The sequence below is a fragment of the Zerene cesonia genome, chromosome 4, assembly GCF_012273895.1.
Source record: "Zerene cesonia ecotype Mississippi chromosome 4, Zerene_cesonia_1.1, whole genome shotgun sequence".
NCBI lineage: Eukaryota > Metazoa > Arthropoda > Insecta > Lepidoptera > Pieridae > Zerene > Zerene cesonia.
Window position 1 is genome coordinate 866,338 of NC_052105.1, and position 22,837 is coordinate 889,174.

Sequence of the window (22,837 nt, forward strand, 5' to 3'; positions counted from 1 at the left end):
CAATTACTTCCGATGTTATATCAAACACAAAATTAAGTGTTTATAGATAAAATGATCCTCAACCTTTTTGGATAAATTGCGCTTTTTTTTATGTCATAGCGGGCAACTGAGCTGGTGGTTCGCCTGATGGAAAGCGTCACCACCGCCCATGAACATTCGCAAAGGTAGTGCCTCTGCGAATGCGCTGCCCGCTTTTTTGGGGTAAGGGCAAAGGAATAGATTAACGACTGGAAAGAAGGATGGACTGGGACGGGTGAGGAAAAGGAAACAGGCCTCCGGCCCCCCCACTCACCGTACGAAACACAGTGGCATGCCACTATTTTACGCCGGTTTTTTGTGGGGGTGTGGTACTTCCCCGGTGCGAGCTGGCCCAATTGGTGCCGAAGCGTGCTCGACTCCCACAATAACATACCTTAAATAGGCATGTTAATATCAACCTGAATTAGAAGATTAACTGTTCAAATTGGAGATAAAATTCACAAATAACAAAAATCCATATCCTTACCCAAATACACAGTAGACATGTACATAATACCGAAGCCGAGGCCCACAGCTAAGAACTGGAGCATACCAGCTGAACGTTTCCTCTCGTGCCATCTCGCTCGCTCCCGGGGAAGGACCTCGCTTACCGTCACATAGAGTAACGTACCAGCTGCTAGCGCCTGGAATTGGTAATAATGTGTAGTTGTCATATATTTCGATGGCCCATATCCTTTTCCTTCACCTCATTCCTCTCGCCAATCCTTTCTTAATCCCTTTCCAATTTGAAGTCGGCAAACCATTTGTAAAGCATAAGGTCTGCAATCGATCTTACGCCTCTTCAAATGTTCATGGGCGGTGATAGCGCTTGCCATCAGGCGACCAGCTCCATGGTCGAATATGACATAAAAAAAGATGCAAACTTGGTTCTAAGGTACACGCACAGATGCCTTTGAAGTCTTATGACGGCAACTCACATTCGCAAACCCACAAATGTAGAACGGCATTTGCAAATAAATGAGGACACGCAAGTGACCCGGGTTACAAGTTTAATGCGATTACCAATAAGTATTCGCTGCAGAAGAACTGCGAGTTTGTGATCACGAATGAAGTCGTATATATATTCATCATTTCTTCTTTATTATTCGATCTCATTATGACTTTTTGAACACTAAATTTAGGCAAATTCATGTTGTTGAAAGTGCCACAACCAAATTAAATAGGATTTAAAATATGAATTAAATCTAACAACTATTTATCATACGTCACATTGTCAGAACTAGACTAAATTTTAACGGAACTACACTCAATGCACCAACTATCAAATAAAAAAGAATCAAAATCGGTTCAACCAGTCGATAGTTCTCAGGTAACAAACACGAAAAAAACATTCGAATTGTGAACCCCCATTTTTTGAAGTCAATTGAAAAGCCACTCTTAAAATGTTGAAATAGGGAATGTCAAGTATTGCTCATGGTTTTGTGAAACCGTGTTTTACAACCTGTAGCAAATGGATCTACATACCTGCATAATAGGCACAGCAATTGAATCCCTTGGCGTGCTCATAGAGTCCAATGCGGCGCCCAGTCCTATCCCCCCCACGGACCCCCCGCTAAAGAGGATTACACACACAATGTGCGCGCAGATTCGGTTGCCGCTCTCGCACAGTTCTGCGCCCAGGCAGAATCCAACTACGTATTTGTGACATGCTACGGCAGCCAGCAGAAGGAGTACCTGTAATTTATGAAGATCGAAATCCGTTCCTAAAAGTATGCACAAAGCAATAAAACTTTAATCATTCATTCAATTGAAACAGAATTATCGGTCAAAGGCACCGAATGAAAGTCGTAGGGGCAACACAAAGATATACATATACTAAAGGACAACTGTAACACTGGCCGCCCACGCAATTTATGATGCAGTTGCTTACTCTCGATTTTTTATTGTTTGTTGTTATGGCGGTGATATACCCTCGGAATACCTTTAAATTATACATATTCAGGAGTTAGTGAGTTTTTAACTGATATACTTTCATATATTGTGTAGCTTTCTTTAAAACAAAGAATAGTACCTAGTAATATATACCTATATAACACGTCGATGTCTAATTAATAGCATAAATAAATATAAAAAATTAAATATTTTGCATGAAGAATTGTTACAAAATTGCGACGTTTTTCGTGCGAATTCCTATTATATTCTGGATTATGATATTCTGATAGTATGCATACCATCCGTGATTCACTGAACCATTTTTCTTATGTAAAATATACTTACAAAATGTTTTTAATTTTTCTATTGTGATTATAGTTCTAGTCAAACATTGTTCTTAAATGACTGATATTCTATAACTTCATTATCAGATCCCCGCAAAGCCGCAAGCATCTTGAACCAAGCCACTCGTAATTATTACAATAGAACTTCCCTTCACACAAGTTTGTTTAATTGTACAATTAATTATATTATACGTTCTAGGAAATGGTCTTGTATGACACATCGTGATATAAATAAGTTCATAGTATGACATCACTGTATCGAAAATAAGACGTCTTACGATGAATGGAAATAGCAGAGAACTGTAAGTATTATTGTATTTTATTTGAAAATACTTATAGTACAATAACGTACAAATGATTTTGAAATATCCTTTCAATTCTGATGAAAGACTAACCAATGATCATATATTGCTAACGCTAACCTTTGCAGCATAAAACATTCAATTACACTGAAATAAAAAATAAAATAAATAAATAATTAGCGTATGACGCAAAAGGTTTCGGTATAATTGACATTCAGTATTTTTTTTTTTATTTTAAGCCTCGTAAATATATTATCATAACGCACAATAATAATTTTATATAATAATAATTAAGCCTGACGCCGATTCGTAATTTTCGAGAGAAGGTCATTTAAAATAGCTTTATAAACAACAAATTATTTTTTTATACATATGATTTGCGTATATGGACTGCTTTTTACTTGTACTTATTTTGAACTAAAGCCTCATTGACGTAGTGTTTTAAATAATTACAATTCCTTATCTAAATAGGTCAGACAGGATTATTTCGTTGTTATTATAGACATGGTAGTTTTCCTTGATTGTTCAAGTTCATTTGATTAGCGATACGAAAGTAAGGTTCAAAATTCGATAATTTTTATTTATCTATGAATTTATTTATAGAACACCAACCATATATATTATACTTATAATTTATATATTTGTGTAGATATGTAAAATTTATGTTAACTTTAACTTTTAAGTTTCCATTTTTAAACCATGATTAGAAAAAAGAAGGTTAATATAATATATAATAAACGAACATTTATGTGCCTTTTGCATTTTATATACAATTTTCTTTGTAAATTTTTCTCTAATTACTATTTTTTCAGACCTTTAGGAACGCTACTAGCCTATATATAGGCTAGGTGATATTAGGTATCCAATAGGTAGTTTATAAGAATCGGACCTAGAACTACCTATAGTTCCTAGGTCATTATCGACATAATTAAACTGAACTTAATATGTCAAGAGCTATTACCATATGTTTACAATATAGCACGACTGTAGTCTGTATCTATTCTTATCACAATAGTCGTAAAACAGAAGATTAAATACCAATTTAAGTCTAGTCTATAGATATGAAGCGAAGTGTCAATTTATAGCGTTATTTACAATTTGTAGATTTCTTTATTTTTTGAATAAAATGTGAGTCCAACCTTTACTTATCCAATAATAAATAATATTGATTTGGACGCAAAGACATTGTTATTAAAAACGCCTTCTGAATATCTTCTTAGTCTTTGACACCTTCATAACTTTTTCCGGAATAGGAATATAACCTAATACAATATAATATTATATACCTAATATAATATAATATTGACCAGTTCAATAGGCCTACAATGACGTTTTAAAGCAGGAATAGTGAAAGTCTGAGAAAGTGATGGCAATAAACTATCTATACCTTCTTCTCCCACTAGAATTTCTGCTGCTTTAAGATATCATAATAAACGCCCGCCTACTTCAAATTTCGAACTTCCAAACCCTACACTCTACGAAACTCAGAACTCTAAGAACACCCAGATTTAAATACTCTGTATTCAATGTATATTTCAATAAACTTACCTGAGATGCCGATTCTTGGAGGCCAATCGCCAAACCCTCCAGAAAGCTATGAACAAACAGCGCACATAACAACCCAATGACGCCAGAAGAACTCTTGTTACAGGGCTCTGTGTGGCTCACGTGACACATTCTTGGATTGTCAGCGTCTCCACAGCACCGCTCGCGCATCTCGCCATCTCTCAAATCCGGTCGTAGCAGACTGGTTTCCTCCGTCACGTAGGTCCTGCGTCTTTCATGACCGCCACCGTGGGACCCGTAGAAGAAATGCACTAATTCATCCACCAAATACACTATGAAAAACCCCGCACAGAAATACAGTTCGGTGAAGTTCGGTAACTTCTCTCTCGCCTCTGGTAACATGTGAACTAATGATGTCGATAAAAGGACTCCACCTCCAAAACAGAGAAGGCAAGATATTAACAGAGGGTGCCGTTGTCTCGCTCTTTCCGAAATACAAGCTGGCGCCATGCCAGCTATAAAACTACCCAGCCCTAAGGCCAGCATAGATACAGCTTTCGCGTTTGCGAGATCCATGTTGGAAGAAGGAACGACTCCCACAGCACAGCTTCCACACAATTAAGGCTTGGTTTTATTTCATTTATCACTTCCGCTTGCAGCATTCGGTTAAAAGTCTTATCTGTATTTGTTTATCACAATCAAAACACACGTGCAGGAGTCGTTTACTCGCTGTGCTTCGTCTTAAACGAATACTCACTGACTAGATAGCAATGTATTTGTAATCAAATATACCCGCTTATCGTAATTATTGCTCGAGTTAAATACATTTCAATTGCATATGCATAAGGTCGAAATTCGTATGATATAAAGGACGTCACCTGGAATATCACCAGTTACCATTATTTATAGGCCTCCGCGATTAAATACAGACAAGGAATAACACCAAATAATACTAGGCCATTATGGTTCTTGTTAAAATGGTTTGTAAATAAAGAGAGATTACGCAACAATTAAAGGTTGAAATTAATAATAATATTGTAATATTAGGTATTAAGCTTTGCGCAATCATTCTATGTGTATGTTATTGATGTACTAGTTCTGCGCGCGGTTTTGCCCGCTTGGAATTAGGATTTTTACAAATGATTTAGTGACTGTCTGTTCCTGTTTTATCCCAAGAGAGCATTTAATCGGGATAAAATTCAGCTAAACCCTGTCAATCAAGTCACCCTATCACCCAAGTCAGCTAATGCCGTCCTGTCCGTATATCAAATTTCATCAAAATCCGTTCAGTAGTTTTAGCGTGATTGACGGACAAACATCCAATAACAAAATACTTATTAATTGATTACACTTTACACATTTATAATATTAGCGTGAAGTGTGATTAATTACTTAATATTTCATAATAATTAATTGATGATTATTTGGTATAAATAACACAAATATTAGATGTTTTGACCACTGGGTAAATGATTGTTAAATGAATCATATTATGGGAATTTGTTATTTGTAGATGGCTAATTCAATGATCGACAAATAATAATTTATATTAATTTTAACCTCGGACGCAAAAAGCGGGGTGCTATAAGTTTTTTTAATCTTTTTTGACATAATAAAAGCTAGACTTTTATATCTGCGGCATCGTCACTCTCAAACGGATTCGAACAGAAGGAACGGAATATTTTTACAACCCCTATGAAATTAAAATCGCCTCTTTGGTACAGTGAACGCGTGAGCGTAGAACCAAGGTGTCCAGGGTTCAATTCCCGGTGGGGACGTACAAAAAAAATGTCTCGGTCTGGCAGGACACAAAAGGCTGATCACCTACTTGTCCGTAAAGAAAATAGATCAGTGAAACAGATGTACATTAACTGCCCCATACCCCACTAGGGGACACGGGACTTCACCTTTTTTCAAATTAAATAAAAGGACTAAGGAGAAATTTTGAAAGAATAGAAAAAATTCGATGACGAGGTGGGATTCGAACCCGCGTTTTTTGCCAAACCTTAGCAAAAAACTTATTAACATATCTATACAACGACATAATAACGATATAATTTATACATTTTGTTTTTCCCATTATCTGCAACATTGGTGTTTCGCACGAAGCGTAGATGTCTTTTCTCTTCCTCTTTAAACAGATTATCCAAAAAAAAAAAATGATTTCTCTACTGGATATTTTAAGATTTTTCTACTTGTAGAACAAGCAAACTCACATTTCTAATATTAGCACAGATACTAGTAAAGTTTTACATTATCTGTGGTACAGATAAATGAGCAATGAAACTCAGAATGTTGCATTGTGACAGATTGTGGTGTTATCCCGGGGGGAGGAGTAAATTGAGGGGTCGATTAAAGAAATGTGTAAAATTCTACGCCTTTCTATATCATTTAGCTACGTTTACTTTTGCAGCATTTCTTAAATTTTTATGCAAGCACTCTCGAGGGAAAGGAAACTCTGTACAAGGAAAATTTTTATTGCTACTATTTTTAAACAGTCGGTTTTTCTTGTTTTTTAACAGGCTTTTATTAGCTGTATGTACGTATGTAACTGACTTCGTTAGATCCGATTTTGACCCACTTTAATAGGACAGATTTAATTCAAACTTTTTACACTTATCAAGGGTCGATGACAATATTTACATATAGGGATACAAAATATTCCTAAGTTTATCTTATATTTATCCTGATCGGTAACGGCAGAATGAAACAATATTTTTACGTATATACTACTTATGAGCAATCGAGATAATTTGATTGATTCTATCAGTTAAATGAGTATTTATTTTTAATTAAAAATTAAATAATTCCTCATAAATATTGCTGCTCACAATAAACTTTTTTATCGCACAATTATAAAACAAAATTACAATTTCAACGTCAAAGTCAGTCATACTTTCCAAAAATATTTTCTCACGATTTAATATAATTAATCCAAATTAAAAATGAACGAGTTATTACAGAAACACGGCTGTTCAAACGTATTTAGTGTTCCCGAGGGCTTGAAGGAGCTGATGTCGGACATCTCACGTGAAGTAGGCGTTTTTGATATTCTAACATGTTCCAAGTCTAGCCTTACACAAAGCTGCCTGAATTTACGTTCACAATTCATATCTACCGCTGGATCATCGATTCTAAAACATTAAACTACTCCTGAAGTTTTATATTAACGGACTTCGAAAAAACGAGGGCGTCAATTCGACCGTATATCTAGATCTTTTATTGGGCACACCGATTTTTGATGATTCTTCGTTTATTTTGCTTCCCTTATGGTCCCCTTAAAATGTAATATAGTTCTGAACATTTGAAAGCGATTTTGGTTTTTGTAAAAATAATTGTTGTGTCTTAGTGTGTTTTCTCAAACACCACAACGACTAAATTAAATTATATTGTATGTACGCTTTATAATACATCGAATCCTTTAACTCCTAACTGAACGAAACTTTTGCGATGTTCCTAACTTAAACCTTAATGGATGTGATACCCATTTTTCGAACATTTACTTAACAGGTAAAATAGACATGGGCGAGCCGAATTCTTATATGTCACGATGGTAATTGGTATACACTCACGATGATAACACAGTATCCCACGATTCATACACCCTTCATTCATTAGGTCCTGCGGGAACAACCGTCCAGAGTGTTTGACTTCATCGCAAACTACCTATCAGTTCTCTTAATAACGCGGGAAGATGGTGTGATGGCTGTCAAAATTCTTGATGATCTGTGCGACTGTCGACCGTCAGTGTCACAACATCTATTGCAGCTGGGACTGGCAGATGCACAAGCGAAAGAATTAGCGCAGATTATAAAAGAAGAGATCGAGGTGTTTGAACCTGTTGAGGGAAAAGGTTTAGTTAAAAAAAATCTGTTCCAACTAAAATAGAGGCCTGCCTGTAATAAAGAACTATAAATTATCATCTCATCATCAGCCAATATATTATGTTCCCACTGTAGAGACACGAGTTTCCTATGAGGATTCAGATCATATCGCCATCACGCAGGCACGTGCTGGTTGGCAAAGTCGTCGAACTTTTAATTCTTCGACATTCCGAAATCGTCACGATATTTTATTTTATCCTTTGGTTGTGAATAATGTGCAGATAAATTGAAAAATCGATTTATCTGCACTGCAAATAACTGATTCTTCATATAATTTAATCCGGTTAACGAATTGTTAATTATACTCAGATTTATTTATTATCTCTGTGAATAATTAAAATGTGTTATTTATTATGCCGATTTTTAGAAAAAATAAAAGAGATGCAGATTATGAAGAAAATATTAACAAGATCCGCCTTGGACGAAGCGATGGCGTCCCAAGTGTGCCAAGTCGCTAGAAACGCTTATCGTGATTATTGGTATCGAAAGAAGACATTAGAAAAGGTGCTGCATTCTATCCTACTATAATACTATTCTTCCTACTAATCCTTCCTACTAATATCATAAATGCGAAAGTTTATAAGGATGTGTGTGTGTTTGTTACTCTTTCACACAAAAACTACTGAACCGATTGCCATGAAATTTTGCGTATGCGTATACAGCTGGACAACTGGAATAACATATAGGTAACTTTTTATCCCAATATTCCTACAGGATACGGACTTACGAGTGAAACCGCGGGGCGCAGCTAGTTTGATATAAACCTGTTGTCTCTATTCATGCGTTAGTTTTATCTTAGAGGAAATATAATCTTAATACAGAAAACGCTAAAGTGACTGACTATCAACGCACAGCCGAAGGTACTAAATCGACCAGGCTGAATTTTAGCATCTAGATAGCTACAACGATAGTAAGCTAGCAGTATATAGATAGGGTTTCGTTAAGAAATGATTTCGATAAGTTATACCCCCAAGGGGATAAAATAGGGGATGAAAGTTTATGCCATAAAATTATTTTGATCACACGGGCGAAGCTGCGGTCAACAGCTAAAATAGGCATGTAATATAATTGTCGTACTCCAACGAACAGAAACAACTTTTACTGATTAATTACAAAAGGACATTCAGAATTACGTGCATGGCTAATATTAATCCCGATTAATATTTCACTATAAATAGATAAGTTTCAAGACACAAATAACATAGTAAAAATGGAATATCAATTGTTTTAGTCTTTAAAAAATCGTCCCGAAGAGCCGTGGGAGATTGCAGCGGAACGCACTTTGGAAATATATAAACGTACAAAACCTTCATTCACCGAGATGAACAGAGCTGCACAAAGGATACAAGTAATGCCTATAATATATAACTACTAGCATTTCGCCCGCGGCTTTGCCCGCGTTGTTGCAGGAAAGATAGACCTGGTGTGTACCGGCAAAGTTTCAGTTCCCGTTAGATTTCCGGGATAAAAACTATCATATGTCCTTAATCTTATCCACTGTGTCAAAGAAGCAGGTGTCTCGGGCTATTAAAGTCTTCATACTTGTTTTTTCTCTTCCTGTGGGCTCCAAAACAAATTAATGACACAGGGCTCGCCTGTGCCACGGTAATATTTTTGAAATATCTGTCTTATTCCAGAATTAAGGGTACGATTCTTCCTTAATCTTTTGTACACTCAACTTTTCTAGTTATTTCCACGATTCCAAGACATTTTAATTTTTGTCCATTAGTTGTAGTTTTTGTTTCCTCATTTTATTTCATTTTAAAAGAGGACAGGTATCGTCGTATTATATAGAATTCCATTGCGGAGATAAATTCCATGAGTTAATTGTTAATCATTTTAACAGGCGGCATATAGAGGTTATCACTTGCGGAGAAATCTTCTCAGTCACTTGAAGCGTAAGCCTAAAAAATCTGGACCGAAAGTGAACCTGCCGGGACCTCCGCAGGATATCTCCGGTTCTAGAAATATCGAGCTGGGACCTGTCATTGTGAGTAAAAAATATAATACTGTTTTAACATATTATATAGGATAAATTTCTTAGTCAAAATGTTTATTTCTTTTTAATCTTTATATATAAATTACGTTCTTTGTTCGCGATGGACTCCTTAACCGATTTAAATCAAATTCGCATACCGTGTGCAGTTTGATCCAACTTAAAAGATAGGGATCTAAAACTAAGAACTAAAAATACTTTTTTATTAAACTTTTTGATCCACGTTTAATGTATTTACTTTTTTAATAAATACTTATTATAGTACAAAAAGTTGATTTGCTTATGCCACAAGCGGGCAACTGAGCTAGGGTAGTTCGCCTGATGATAAATGATCACCACTCCCCATGAAGAGAGAAGGCGCAGAGGTGCCTCTGCGAATGTGTTGTCCGTTATTAACAGGTAAAGGATAAAGAAAGGATTGATGACTGGAAATATGGAAGGCCTCCGGCTCCCTCACTCACAGTACGAAACACAGCAGCATTATACTATTTCACGTTATTTGATTAAAAGCAACATTATCTATATTAATTCCAATTAACATTCTCATACAAAAGTGCGCAATTTGAGACAACATTCCGTTATAAAGCGGTAGGGGAAGACCCGTTTTTATATATCTTCATTAAACCAACGAGACTTGGCCTTCAATAGTATGGTATATTATACCATTTAAATTCAATAACAAATGAGCCTGTGATCACGACTTTTTAATTAGTTGTATTTGTTTTTACCTTTAGTAACATACATACATAAAACTTTTTAAATCATTTGATAATTTATGAAAAAAAAATCTTGTTTCAAGTCTATTTATTTTGATATCTAGTTAAACATATTTAAATGCATGGTGTCTGAGATATGAATTCAAAATACGTTGCGTATATAACACCTGTTATATTTCATAAAAGTAGAAACAATTCTAATGATATGTAGGTTCAAGAACGATTTTAATTAGCGCAATGAAAACATCATTGTTTTGCTCATAATGACAAAGTTTTGTAGATACCCTAGATTCTAGGGCTAAAACCAAATTTTCTAGCTTCTAGAAGCTAGAATATTTGGTACTTTTTTTAATCGCTACTTGTACGAGTTAAGATTAATAGTAATCTACATATACATAGGCACAGGTATATGAGTATTGAATTCTTATAAATTATTTTAAAGACAAAACGGTATAAAAATATAGCTACAAAGTATTTTTTATACTAGAGCGGTGGATCGCCTGATGGTAAGCGATCATTTAAGAGGTAAGGGATGAGGAAAGTTTTGATGACGGAAATAAAGGGATGGAAGGGGAAGGCTCCGGCTTCCGGCTTCCGGCTAAATAAGCTATTAAAATTGATATTTTTTTAATGTAATTTTTTATGCAATTAACAAGTTTAGCAAATTTCACATTGAATATATTACAAGCTCTTGCCGCGGTTTCGCACGCGTTAAATTCGGAGTACTTTCCTTCCTCTTGAATCACTTCTATCTATTAAAAAAACCCCATCAAAATATGTTGCGCATATTCAAAGATTTGAACATACATTGGGACATAGGGACAGGCAGAAAAGCGACTTTCTTTATACTATGTGGTGAAGAATTAATGCCCTTATGCAAAATATTTTTGTAATCGCAGTATATAAGTCATAGTAAGATAAGGTCATTCAAAAACGCATTTTCCTTAAACAACATATTCCCGTTAGCTTTAGCAAGAACGTAAGACATTCATTAATAATAAGCGTTTGTTTATAGTTAATTTGTTTGCAATTTCCGACAAAAATGGAAGAGAATTAATCTATATCTATTTATATATAACTGGGACCCGCTGCGTCATTTGCGTTTTGCTCGGGTAAAATGAACCCTATGACCCTACCCTCTAATCCATATCTAGTAAACTATTTTGTTATCTGTGTTCATACTGTCTGTGTACGAACGATCTGTCTCTGTACGAAACATCAAACAGATGCGATCAGCCGTTCAAAAACAGTAACAAGCATACATACATTGCTGAATTCTTACGCACTTTCGCATTTAGAAGGAGGTTCTGAATTCGACTGTATGTTTATGGGTTTGTTACCTTACAACTTGCGACTAGGTGAATCGATTTTGATTATTTTTCTTTTTATTTAAAGCTGATGCCTCCGTATCCTCTCGATAAATTTTGAACTAGTTATGAGGATTTAAAGGCGTTTTAGATTTTTGTATTTTATTATCTACCTTGAGCTTTTTATGTATGTTTTATAATAATTGCTAGATCCATACTAAAAACATTAAATAGTCATTTAACAATTATTTATCGCTATTGTGAAACTTATTATTTTATTTTTTTTTTTCCAATTCCTCCTGCTTAGTTTGCATACGAAAGATAAAACAATTATAACAGAGATCTTATACGTGAAATAAAACACAATATATATGTTTTTTTTTTTTTATTTGAACTATCATATAATCTTATTAAGATAAAATTAATATTTCGACTATTATAGTATAGTACTTTAAAATACAGTATTTACAATACTTTTTGTATCACAAACAATGGCTTTTACTAACAAACTGCTTAATTTTGACAAAATTTTCACGAAAATAAAAAAAACCATCGTCATAATAAAACCACGTGCGTTGCGTGAAATCTACTCATTTAACCTTATACAGATTAAAAAAAACTTTATAAGGAGTACCATTTTATAATAAAAATATAACTCTATCTATTATTTAATGAAAATTATATAATGTATAAATCAACTTCTTTACTTATTATATTTTTTTTTATTTAAAAAAAGGTTGTAAAATTAAATTACAGATTTTATGTGTATCAAATTTAAAACACTGTCTTCTGAGACACAGGTAACCTAGTTCAGAAGGCAGAGTATTTATTATTATTATTATTATTATTTATTATTTAATATTTAATAATTACACAATAACAGATAATATGAACTGCAGGCCTACACTAAGGAAACTTGTATCGTAGGCCTGCAACCCTTCCAGATATCATTAATAGTAATTACAATATAAATTAAAATAGCAATTGAAATTATTACATACAATACTTAAAAAAAATTATTTTGTTTATAAAAATATAACAATCATGACTTCTACATTTAAACTATTACAAAATTCATTTCATATTTATATTTTACATTAGTATTGTTATAAATTTAATTTTTGTAAATGAAAAAAAATGTTTTTTTTTTATTTATTTATTTTTTATCAATAGATTGTAAATAAACCCATAATAACAAACGAACCTTATCTCTTAAGTATAGATCGTTCACAACCAGGAAAATAATGGCAAAGTAATTCTAATTCTTATATTATGTATAATAAATATATGTAATAATTCCGTACATATGAAAAGTACCTCGAAATTTAATGCACAGAAAATTAAAATTGTGACATAGCAATAAATATTTCTATTTATAAACGAATTTCTTAGATTAAATTCTATTATTCTTTCTTATTATTCTTAAGATAAAACGATCGAAATGACAAATGTGTAAAACTAAGAAAATAATGACGTAAGGAATATAATTATAATTATAAAGGAACATAAATAATAATTTAAACCAATAAATCCTTATAAATAATATTGATAATCGTAATATGGAAAATAATAATAATTGTTCTACCTTAATACAAAACTTTTTAAATTAATTTAATAACGTCTCACTTAAATTTATAACAGCCTCTTTCAATTCAGGGTTAATACCACATAAATATTAAATTAAGATTAGTTCTAAATAAGTTATTAAGTTTTATAGGGAAAATAAAATATTCTGTAAGTGTAGCATTCAAATTCATTTACCGAGATTCATAACTTGAACTCGAAGCACATATAAATAATTTATTTATCGTCAATTTTCCTATATCTAATGCATTTCATGTATTAATTTTTAAAGCAATAAAATTTCATTTCATTTTATGTCATTCTGTGGGTACAGACTGTCGGTTAAAAAACACAAATAGGAACGATTAGAATTATTTCTGCGCATACGAAAAATTAAAAGTTGAAAATTATTTGAACGATATCACATTCTGACTAAAATATAGCATTGACTTATTTGATATTAATAATAATTCCACTTCACACTTTTAACAGATGAAAGCCAATAACAGTAAATGTCTCGCCGGGATCTCACCAATTTCACCAAAAAGTAGTATATTTACCACCCAGACCCTTAAACAAAAGCCACTTGCAGGTACCACACATGTTTTAGGAGCTTCTTCTCGACAAATTCAATAAATCTGATTCCTTTATGCATCTATTATGGATTTTTATGTAGTATAACGCACAATTTCCCCTGTCGAATTTCTTAAAGGTCCTCTTTTTGAACGGGTCTGATAACGGACTCTTTGGGAAAAGATCGTAGAGCATCGACCTCTTCTTCGGACATATCACTAGCGGCGACAGCTCTCCCGGCAGACTTGAATACTTCCCCTCGTGTTCCATTTCGGAGAATTTATTCCATAACTGTTTTAGATATGCGACATCCTTTTCAATTTTACACGCGCTCTCCTCGTAACTACTCACGAGGATAAAATACAAGGAAAACAATGCCAGCCGTTGAAGCGCCATGCTACGTCGCCGTCGGACGCCTGACTTGCTTTGACAATTGTTGGTTGCCTCAACTTACTTTTAAATGACCTGTGATTCACGTGGTGCCATATCTGTACGTTGTACGTTGAATTACATTAAATGTTGTAAGTGTAACGTGACGTAAAAATTTATATACACGCGCAATTAATTGTTTTTAATTGAATTGAGAATCGTTCCGCGACAGTTTACTCGTTATCACGGCAACGGTTGGTTTGGATTCAGCTTTAATTAGTTAAATATAAGATCCATTGATATTTGATAGACTGCGTAGGTACAGTAAATCATAGTTAATTTAAAACAATCTATCGTGATTTTGGTGTATATAATAGATGGATACAATAATACTCACGCTAATATAAGCTATGCTTGTTTTTTAATATAACTATTCACCGAATATAAATATTTAGAAACCAATTTTTTAGACGTATGCGTGAAATGCTAAGCTTTGACTCGCCTACGTTAAAATTATTTTCACGAATATCTAGAATATCTTAGTAACGTGATCAACGAAGCGAAATATTTACGACAATACGTTTCGTCTAGAATGGAGTATAATATAGTTAAACAGGCTTTATATTAGTGACTGTAATCTACTTTCTCTTTGGAGAGCTGTGAAAAAATCCTAGACTGTCTTAGAGGCAAGAGTAAACTACTACTAGGGACTTTTTCATTGAATTAAAATGTGTATTTAAAAAGTTTTAATACACATTACTGATTTACCATTTATATTAATCAGACTAGTGACATTGTATTATGATGCTTCCTTAATTTTTAAGGTAAATAGAAAATAGAAATCATTCAAAGAAGTAATTTTTGATAGAAATTTTATAAAAATTTGAAAATTAATAATTAAAAAAAAAAAAACAAAACGTGCAGACTTTGTATTACCAAATGTAAGGGAGACAAAGTCTAAATATTATCACAAAGCTTTAGCTTTAAGGGGTACAGGATAAGGAAAGGATTGACAATAAGAATAATGGAATGCTAAAGTAATAAGAATACGGGCCTCTCGCTTCCCCATGAATCGAGAGAAATGTTACTTACCTTCAATAGTACAAGCTGACACAATTCGTGCCGAATCGTGCTCGACTCCGAGACTCAGTATAAAATATTGAAAAATGTACGTACACTTTATGTACCTACAGATATTGTCGCTAAATGTTTGGGTTTTATGTGTGGACAACAATGTTCCTGTATAATAATAATTGTGTGATTAATTGATACTGCGACCCATTTTCATTATTTCTCGTACGTACTGGGATTTCCACAATCCAACTAGAATTAGGATAAGAAATAACTGGATATTTTTACGCGCTTTTTGAATTATATTCTGTGTTCCATCCCGTCCGAAGGCGCATGGTGACGCGTGTGTGATGCGTGTGATGACACAATGTTAATCTCGGCATTCTTACGTACGCTGATTATATCATATTGACTTTTTGACATTATTGGATAAAACAATAAAAATATACTTATATCAAAAAATAACTATATCGATATAAATATAGGGCTGAACGTCTAAAAGTGGAAATTGATAGGAAGTTAGTTTGAAGTAAATAGACGCGCACTAAGAACGTATTTTGCAATGGGGCTGCGTTGAAGGCGTGTATGGCTGTCATGCAGGGCTTTCAGACAGTTTGTCTGAAAGCCCTGCATTTTTTGTTACAAACTATAATTTGGGAAGGAGGTAGTTAATAGTCAGTTGATGTTTCGTAACAACGGATTTGGCAATAGGGCTGCATTAAAGGGCATTTTAGGGTTGTAACAAGTTAGTACGAAAATTTTATTTTTTTTGTACATATTACCGCAGTATATATAGTTAATCGTCTATATATAAATAAATAAGTACGCAGAGGCAAATTGTTAATGGATTAGCATTTTATTGGATAAGGGATAAGGGAAGGATTGATGGAGAGAATAAGGAAAAAGACTGGGACGTGTGACGAAAAATATACGGCCCTCCGGCTCCCCGTACAAAACACAGTGCCATACCACTAATTTACGCCGGTTTATTTGTGGAAGTGTGGTACTTCCCCGGTGCAAGCTGGCCCAATTCGTATTTCGATTGTGGTATTAGCGTGAATTTGATAAACGTTATGACGTCACAAGTTTCACAAATGATCTTGGCGCTTTCGGAGCACCAGCATTTACATTGAATTCGAATTTTAAAATTTTCTTTTTACGCATCTTCGCTAGACTGTTATTTATAGTAATTTAAAAGATCAGTTTTATTTTTCAAATAACAATTTATAAACCGCTTACTGACTTATGCTTTGCTCACTTATCAAGTATTTTTGAATGATCCTTGATTCTCAAATAATGAATGCAATTTTACCAACGCTGATATTAAAACTAAGTATTAATTTCTACATATACGATTTTTGAGAAGAAGAAAAACATCTGTTGAAATCCACATAATAAATTATCACACCCATGTATATTGACGAAAAATTTAAAATGCAAAACAATCAAGAAAACCCCAGGGTACGGCCGCCTCTTACATAAAACCGGTGCTGGTATATATGACGTAAAGCGAATCAATTAAAATATATTAATCTCATTAATTCATAGCCGAATCTCAACTGTGGAAACACCAATGTATATGGCAGTATAATATAATAGTAATAGTGGTATATGGCATCGTATATTTGATGATTTCGTTGCATATAGTTTTATAAACTCGCCTATCGCTTAACTTATATAATATACTAGCATACCCGACCATAGCCGAATCAAGCAGTGGTGGCTCAGTGGTGAGAACCTCGGACTTCAAAATCGATAAGACGGGGTTCGAGACCGGGCGAGCGTGCAGAAAATAAATTGATTTTTCAATTTACCTGCACATGTGGATAACATCACCACTGCTTAAACGGTGAAGGAAAACATCGTGAGGAAACCGGCATGTCCAAGAATTAAAAGTTCGACGACATGTGACATCTGCCAACCCGCACTTGGCCAGCGTGGTGGATTATGGCCTGAACCCTCATAGGAGGCCTGTGTCCCAGCAGTGGGAACATATATGGGCTGATGATGATGATGATGATGATACCCGACCACGCGTTGCTGTGGCTGAGTAATAATTAAATATATTATAAATCATTGGGATAATTAATCGAAATAAAAACTGTCCTATAATAAAATCGGTTGAGTTGGTGAAGAGTTCATTGGGAATCAACATCATGACACTGGATTTTTATATATTAAGATTATTTTTTTGTCGAGTTTCTGGTCTGATATATTTATAACGTTTGTATTATTTTACTTACTACTATTTACTTTAAAATAAGTAAATAGTTTGTCTATGTTTAAGTTTCATTTGTAAATTATATTTTTCAATTCGATTAGCTGATCAAATAAAAAAATTCTTAACAAAAATATAACCGACTTCAAACCACTCAAAAGCGAGCAATAAATGAATATAATTAGGTACTGTTAGCTACCCACACATCTATTAGAAGTCTGCGCCGACCGGTGCTTACCCTGTTCCCAATTTTGCAGCGACACACCTAATTATTAAACTTTTTTATACAATAAAAATCCTATTTAAATCAAATGACACATACCACTTAGAAATTTAGTTGCTCAGTGGTGAGAACCTCGGACTTCAAAATAGATAAGTAATCGGGGTTCGAGACCGGGCGAGCGTGCAGGAAGTAAATTGACTTTTCAATTTATCTTCACATGTGGATAACATCACCACTGCTTATATCGGTGAAGGAAAACATCGTGAGGAAACAGGCATGTCCAAGAATCAAAAGTTCGACGACATGTGACATCTGCCAACCCGCACTTGGCCAGCGTGGTGGATTATGGCCTTAACCCTCAAAGGAGGCCTGTGTTCCAGGCTGATGATGATGATAAAATAAAAATCCCATTTAATTCAAATGACACTTAACAATTTTAACTGAATGAAAGCAATCCAGATGCGCAGGCAGGTGTGCGAGATCAACAACAAACGCGATTACTGCGGGGGCTGCGGCTCGTGCGGCGCCGCCCAAATCTACGATTCCCTTTGAGGATGTGTAGTTGACAAACTGTAGCATTTGGAGTTTACGTGTACACACGTCACTAATATTACTACATGCGTCACTAATACACCCAAATTGTGACCGAAATTGTCGCTATTGTTGGCAATATAATCTATAAAACAATAACTCTGAAATTATGCCATTCAATCCCAGGAAATATTGTAGGATATATTACTATAGATAGCATTATATTATCTGTGCTATAGATATACAGCTGAAACTAATATGTTTTCCTGTCCTCGGGGTCTCATGAAATTATAATCCATTTAGACTTATCGAAGCGTTAACGAATGAACAAATCCTACCTATTTAATTAATACTCTATCGACATTCTGACCCTAAACAACATGTTATGGATTTCTTATAGTATATATATGTCACCGTAAGATTACAATATAGCGAAAAATAATGAGTCAAATTGCAATCATAATGATATGGTTCACAATGTATCGATAGTTTACAATCTCGCTAGATAGATTGTAATCTAACGATGTTTATAATCTAACGGTGACATATACATCTTAGAAAATTTGCTGATGCTGATGCTGTGCGAACATCAGTAATTAGCCCTTTTATCATGCCTACAATTTTGTATAGAAAGTAGTTCATAAATAGATGGATTAGTGCCTATTCGTATTTACCAAAAACCTGATGCATTTCAGAAAATAAAAGTGCCCAAGGACGACGTTCATGCAATGTTCGGTGAGCACGCTACGAAGAAGTTAGGTCTGCCCTACGACCCAATGTTAACCATCACCCATGTGGTTGATGATGATGATGATGAAATTGATCTTTCTGTGGGACGTTTGAGCACGATCTCGGATCGGCCACGGGAGAGCCGCTTGCCTAGTGCCGCGCCTAGCACTATTTCTGAAGGTATTTATACTGGTATAGTATTATATGTGTTAGGGTTAACAATTTATACTCTAACTATAAATATAATGTTTTAATATCTACCTACATTGGTTTCAAAAGATTTAGATAAACCACAAAAAACACTATCGTATTTATTTCGCAAGAAAAAACTGCACATACCAAAAAAATCTTAACTATACTGAGATTAACACTTTCCGTCTAAATAATTAGGAGGTATTTAATACCATGTAATATATGAGGTAGACGGAGCAAAAAAAATACACAAATATCCTTTATTTACGTATATGGCGTAGGTTAATTAACCTCAATCGGACACTGAGGAATGCGAGATTGTCCTTTTTGTAAACAGGACGTCAAATCATCCCGGGAAAAACCTGCGTAGGTACGTTGAAATAATAAAACAAACAGGTACTCGCTACTTTGTTAATAAACTTCTATTGACCAGCAATAAAAGTATTAATTGTGTTTTTAATAAGAATTTAAGATAAACAGTTTTGTTATATGCGACATTTGCGATCAGGAAGTTAGTACGTAAATGAAATAACAGGAATAGGGACATTTCCCTAATTTATAATCCGTCACGTGGTAAGTAAATTTGGAATTTTACAAAATATGTGCACCTATTTATCGCTTCTATAATTATGTAGTATGTTAAAGGTATATCGTAATTTTGACAATTACGCGTTTGAATTTTTTCAAACAGGCACTCAAAGAATATCACCAGGGATTCAGCCAGTTAACAAAGCGGATGCGCCAACCCCTGTGGAACTGTCTATGCACAAGATATCATTTTCTGAGGTACATTCGTGATAAACTCCAGCATACTATTGTAACTTCGCTCAGGTTGATTAAAGTGCTTGTAATAATTGTCGCAAGTCGTGTGTCTGCGGCTTCACTCGCAGGGTACCCGGCTAATCTGTAGCCCAGGTCTTAATCCAGTTTAAAATCTATCCTTGTAATAAATCAAATTCTGTTTCTACTACTTTTACTTATTGAAAATGTAATGTAACCCTTTTTTTTACAAAAGAAAAAATAAATCTACAGGTTTAGCGAAACAATATCTTAATATCAAAACAAACATTTATTTGAATGAAACATAGCAATTATCTTATAAATTTCGAAGTTGATGATGATGTAGGTAGAATATTTGTCCCATGTATTTCGTATGTGTTGTGTGTTCGCGTTGGCAACAGGAAAACGTATTAAAATAATTTACTCATAATATAGCTAAAACAATAAAAATGTTCCAATTCCATATGTTTATAAAGTAGTAAATACCACGAATATCTATTTTTAGAAAATAACTTTGAATAATATTACATTAGTTTGATCGTGTCTATTAGCTGTTTGGTTTTTATTGTATTAAATACTAAAGAATCGGTTTAATATATTTTTTTTTTCTTTTGAATGTTGCTATCGTATATAGTAATCACATGGGAAAACCATTTTAATCTGTGACATGTTTTAAAAAGGTTCCACCTGAAATCATTCCCGATGTAACGATTGCTGAAGATGAAGTGGTGAAAACGATTGAACCGGCTGAAGAAGCAGAGCAAGAGGTTCCTGAAGACATCCCAGGTTATGGTTATGGATAAAACTACTAACATACTAGCTGTTCTATTAGATTAGTATTATACTAGCTGTTCTAATTAATATACTAAACCAAGCCGGGAGAAATGTAATAAATCATTAATATGCGTTTATCCGTTCATTAGTTATACCTAGGTGGTGTAATTAACAGACTTCCTTTTATAGAATACTAGCTGCGGCCCGCGGTTTTTTTTTATGTCATAGCGGGCAGCTGAGCTGGTGGTTCGCCTGATGGTAAGCGATCACCACCGCCCATAAACATTCGCAAAGGTAGTTCCTCTGTGAATGCGCTGCCCGCTTTTATGGGGTAAGGGAAAAGGAAAGGATTAACGACTGGAAAGAAGGAATGGACTAGGACGGGTGAGGAAAAGGAAACGGGCCTCCGGCTTCACCCACGTAAGTCCGTATCCCGTAGGAATATCGGGATACAACGGGAACATTGACAATCACACATCCTTACAAACTTTCGCATTTATAATATTAGTAGGGAGGATTAGTAGGATAGGAAGCAGGATAGTAATAATAGATAAGGATGATAGCTGTTAAAATTTCTTTTCTTTTGTTAAAAATATAACGCATATTGCTTTATTTCAAAATCGTTTTCAACGTCATACAAACATCTTATTTTTTTCTATAAATCAGTTGAATCATACGAACATAAATTGTTAGCTAACTTTACTCCCACGCCGCTTCCTATTCCCACGGGATTACGGGGATAAAATCAATCTTTTGTCATTTCTCTGAAGAAGAGAAAGACAGACGGAATTTATTTTGCATGTATAATATCATCCACAAGAAGTATCCTGATATAATAAGTACATGACTGGTGCATTTGTAACACCGTGGCTAAGTGGTAGAAAATTATATTAATAATTTTTCGTTTTGTAAAAATTTTGCAATTATATTTTTAAACTAGCCCGCGGTTTCACCCGCGTGGAATTCGGTTATATTTCAATCTCTTCTACCCGTTTTTCGCGATAAAAAGTATGTCCTTTCCCAAGGTCAGTTTTATTATATTATACCAAATTTCATCACAATCGGTTCAGTGGTTTAGGCGTGAAAGCATAACAGACAGACAGACAGACAGAGTTACTTTCGCATTTATAATATTAGTGGGGATAAACATTCGTTCTGTCTAAATTAAAGTTATTATGAGGTAACAATAAGTAAGTAATTCATTTATTGCATAAAACATGGTAGACAGAGATGAGCTATCAGAATATAGCCTGTCAGAAATTAATTGATGTTATAGAAAAAATGTTCGAGCAACCAATTAATTATTTTGCTTTTAAATCCTAGATGAGGGACAATTATATTACTACGTTTACTTCTGTAACAAATAAAAAAAAAATCAGTTCTAATTAAGTCTATATTGTAATACCTATAACCAAGAAGGTATTGTTTAATATTCATTAAACCGCAAAATCAGAGGCTTTAACCACAACTGGATAATAAATTTTACAATATGGTTTAGTTTATGTAATTAATATAAAAGGCAGGTAATTTATATTAAAGTTCACCCAAATCTCAGATTCGGAAGACTTTTTAGCTCGGACGTTTTTTGACCCTGATTTTGTATTTAGTTCATATTTTCGATCGAAGATCTTATTCAGTTATATTACTTCAACACAATTCAACTTTGATTTCAAATCATTTTAAAAGAATCACTTCCACATCGTGACACAATCACATCACATACAGTGCAGTAAAACAAGATAATGTTTTTAAATTAGAGCAGACAAACAAGCCGGTTGATTGTCTGATGGTAAGCGATGACCACCGCCCAGTAGAATTCAGAACTACAGTCTTTGTAAAAATATTACG

General features: G+C 34.1%; 3 protein-coding genes across 3 annotated transcripts in view; 2 read left to right on the top strand and 1 right to left on the bottom strand.

The window, feature by feature from the left end:
• The window catches only part of LOC119839756, a 162,950-nt gene extending 162,900 nt beyond the window's left edge, over positions 1-50 (top strand). The window contains exon 7 of the mRNA XM_038366195.1: positions 47-50. Within this exon, the coding sequence (XP_038222123.1) occupies positions 47-50 (4 nt within the window). The remainder of the gene's footprint in view (positions 1-46) is intronic.
• Positions 51-476: 426 nt separating this feature from the next.
• LOC119839757 (zinc transporter ZIP1) lies at positions 477-4,819 on the bottom strand. Its single transcript, XM_038366196.1, has 3 exons — positions 4,106-4,819; positions 1,504-1,713; positions 477-662 (listed from the first exon to the last, which is right to left on the bottom strand). The coding sequence occupies exons 1-3, from the start codon at positions 4,637-4,639 to the stop codon at positions 477-479; spliced, it is 930 nt and encodes a 309-aa protein (XP_038222124.1). The 5' UTR covers positions 4,640-4,819.
• A 2,189-nt stretch (positions 4,820-7,008) lies between these two features.
• Positions 7,009-19,951, top strand: LOC119839758. The gene is made up of 7 exons (XM_038366197.1): positions 7,009-7,098; positions 7,682-7,916; positions 8,315-8,451; positions 9,179-9,295; positions 9,794-9,937; positions 19,210-19,423; positions 19,944-19,951. Exons 1-7 carry the CDS (start codon positions 7,009-7,011, stop codon positions 19,949-19,951), a joined length of 945 nt encoding a protein of 314 aa, XP_038222125.1.
• Positions 19,952-22,837: the final 2,886 nt, after the last annotated feature.

What these genes read in the sequence shown, in the direction of transcription:
- LOC119839757 (XM_038366196.1), bottom strand. Translation starts at nt 4,639, where the DNA reads ATGGATCTCGCAAACGCGAAAGCTGTATCTATGCTGGCCTTAGGGCTG. An exon ending in TCCAAGAATCGGCATCTCAG is followed by an intron (nt 1,714 to 4,105) that starts GTAAGTTTATTG and finishes CATAAATTACAG; the next exon opens with GTACTCCTTCTGCTGGCTGC. An exon ending in TTGCTGTGCCTATTATGCAG is followed by an intron (nt 663 to 1,503) that starts GTATGTAGATCC and finishes TACCAATTCCAG; the next exon opens with GCGCTAGCAGCTGGTACGTT.
- LOC119839758 (XM_038366197.1), top strand. Translation starts at nt 7,009, where the DNA reads ATGAACGAGTTATTACAGAAACACGGCTGTTCAAACGTATTTAGTGTT. An exon ending in TGTCGGACATCTCACGTGAA is followed by an intron (nt 7,099 to 7,681) that starts GTAGGCGTTTTT and finishes TTCATTCATTAG; the next exon opens with GTCCTGCGGGAACAACCGTC. An exon ending in GAAAGAAGACATTAGAAAAG is followed by an intron (nt 8,452 to 9,178) that starts GTGCTGCATTCT and finishes CAATTGTTTTAG; the next exon opens with TCTTTAAAAAATCGTCCCGA.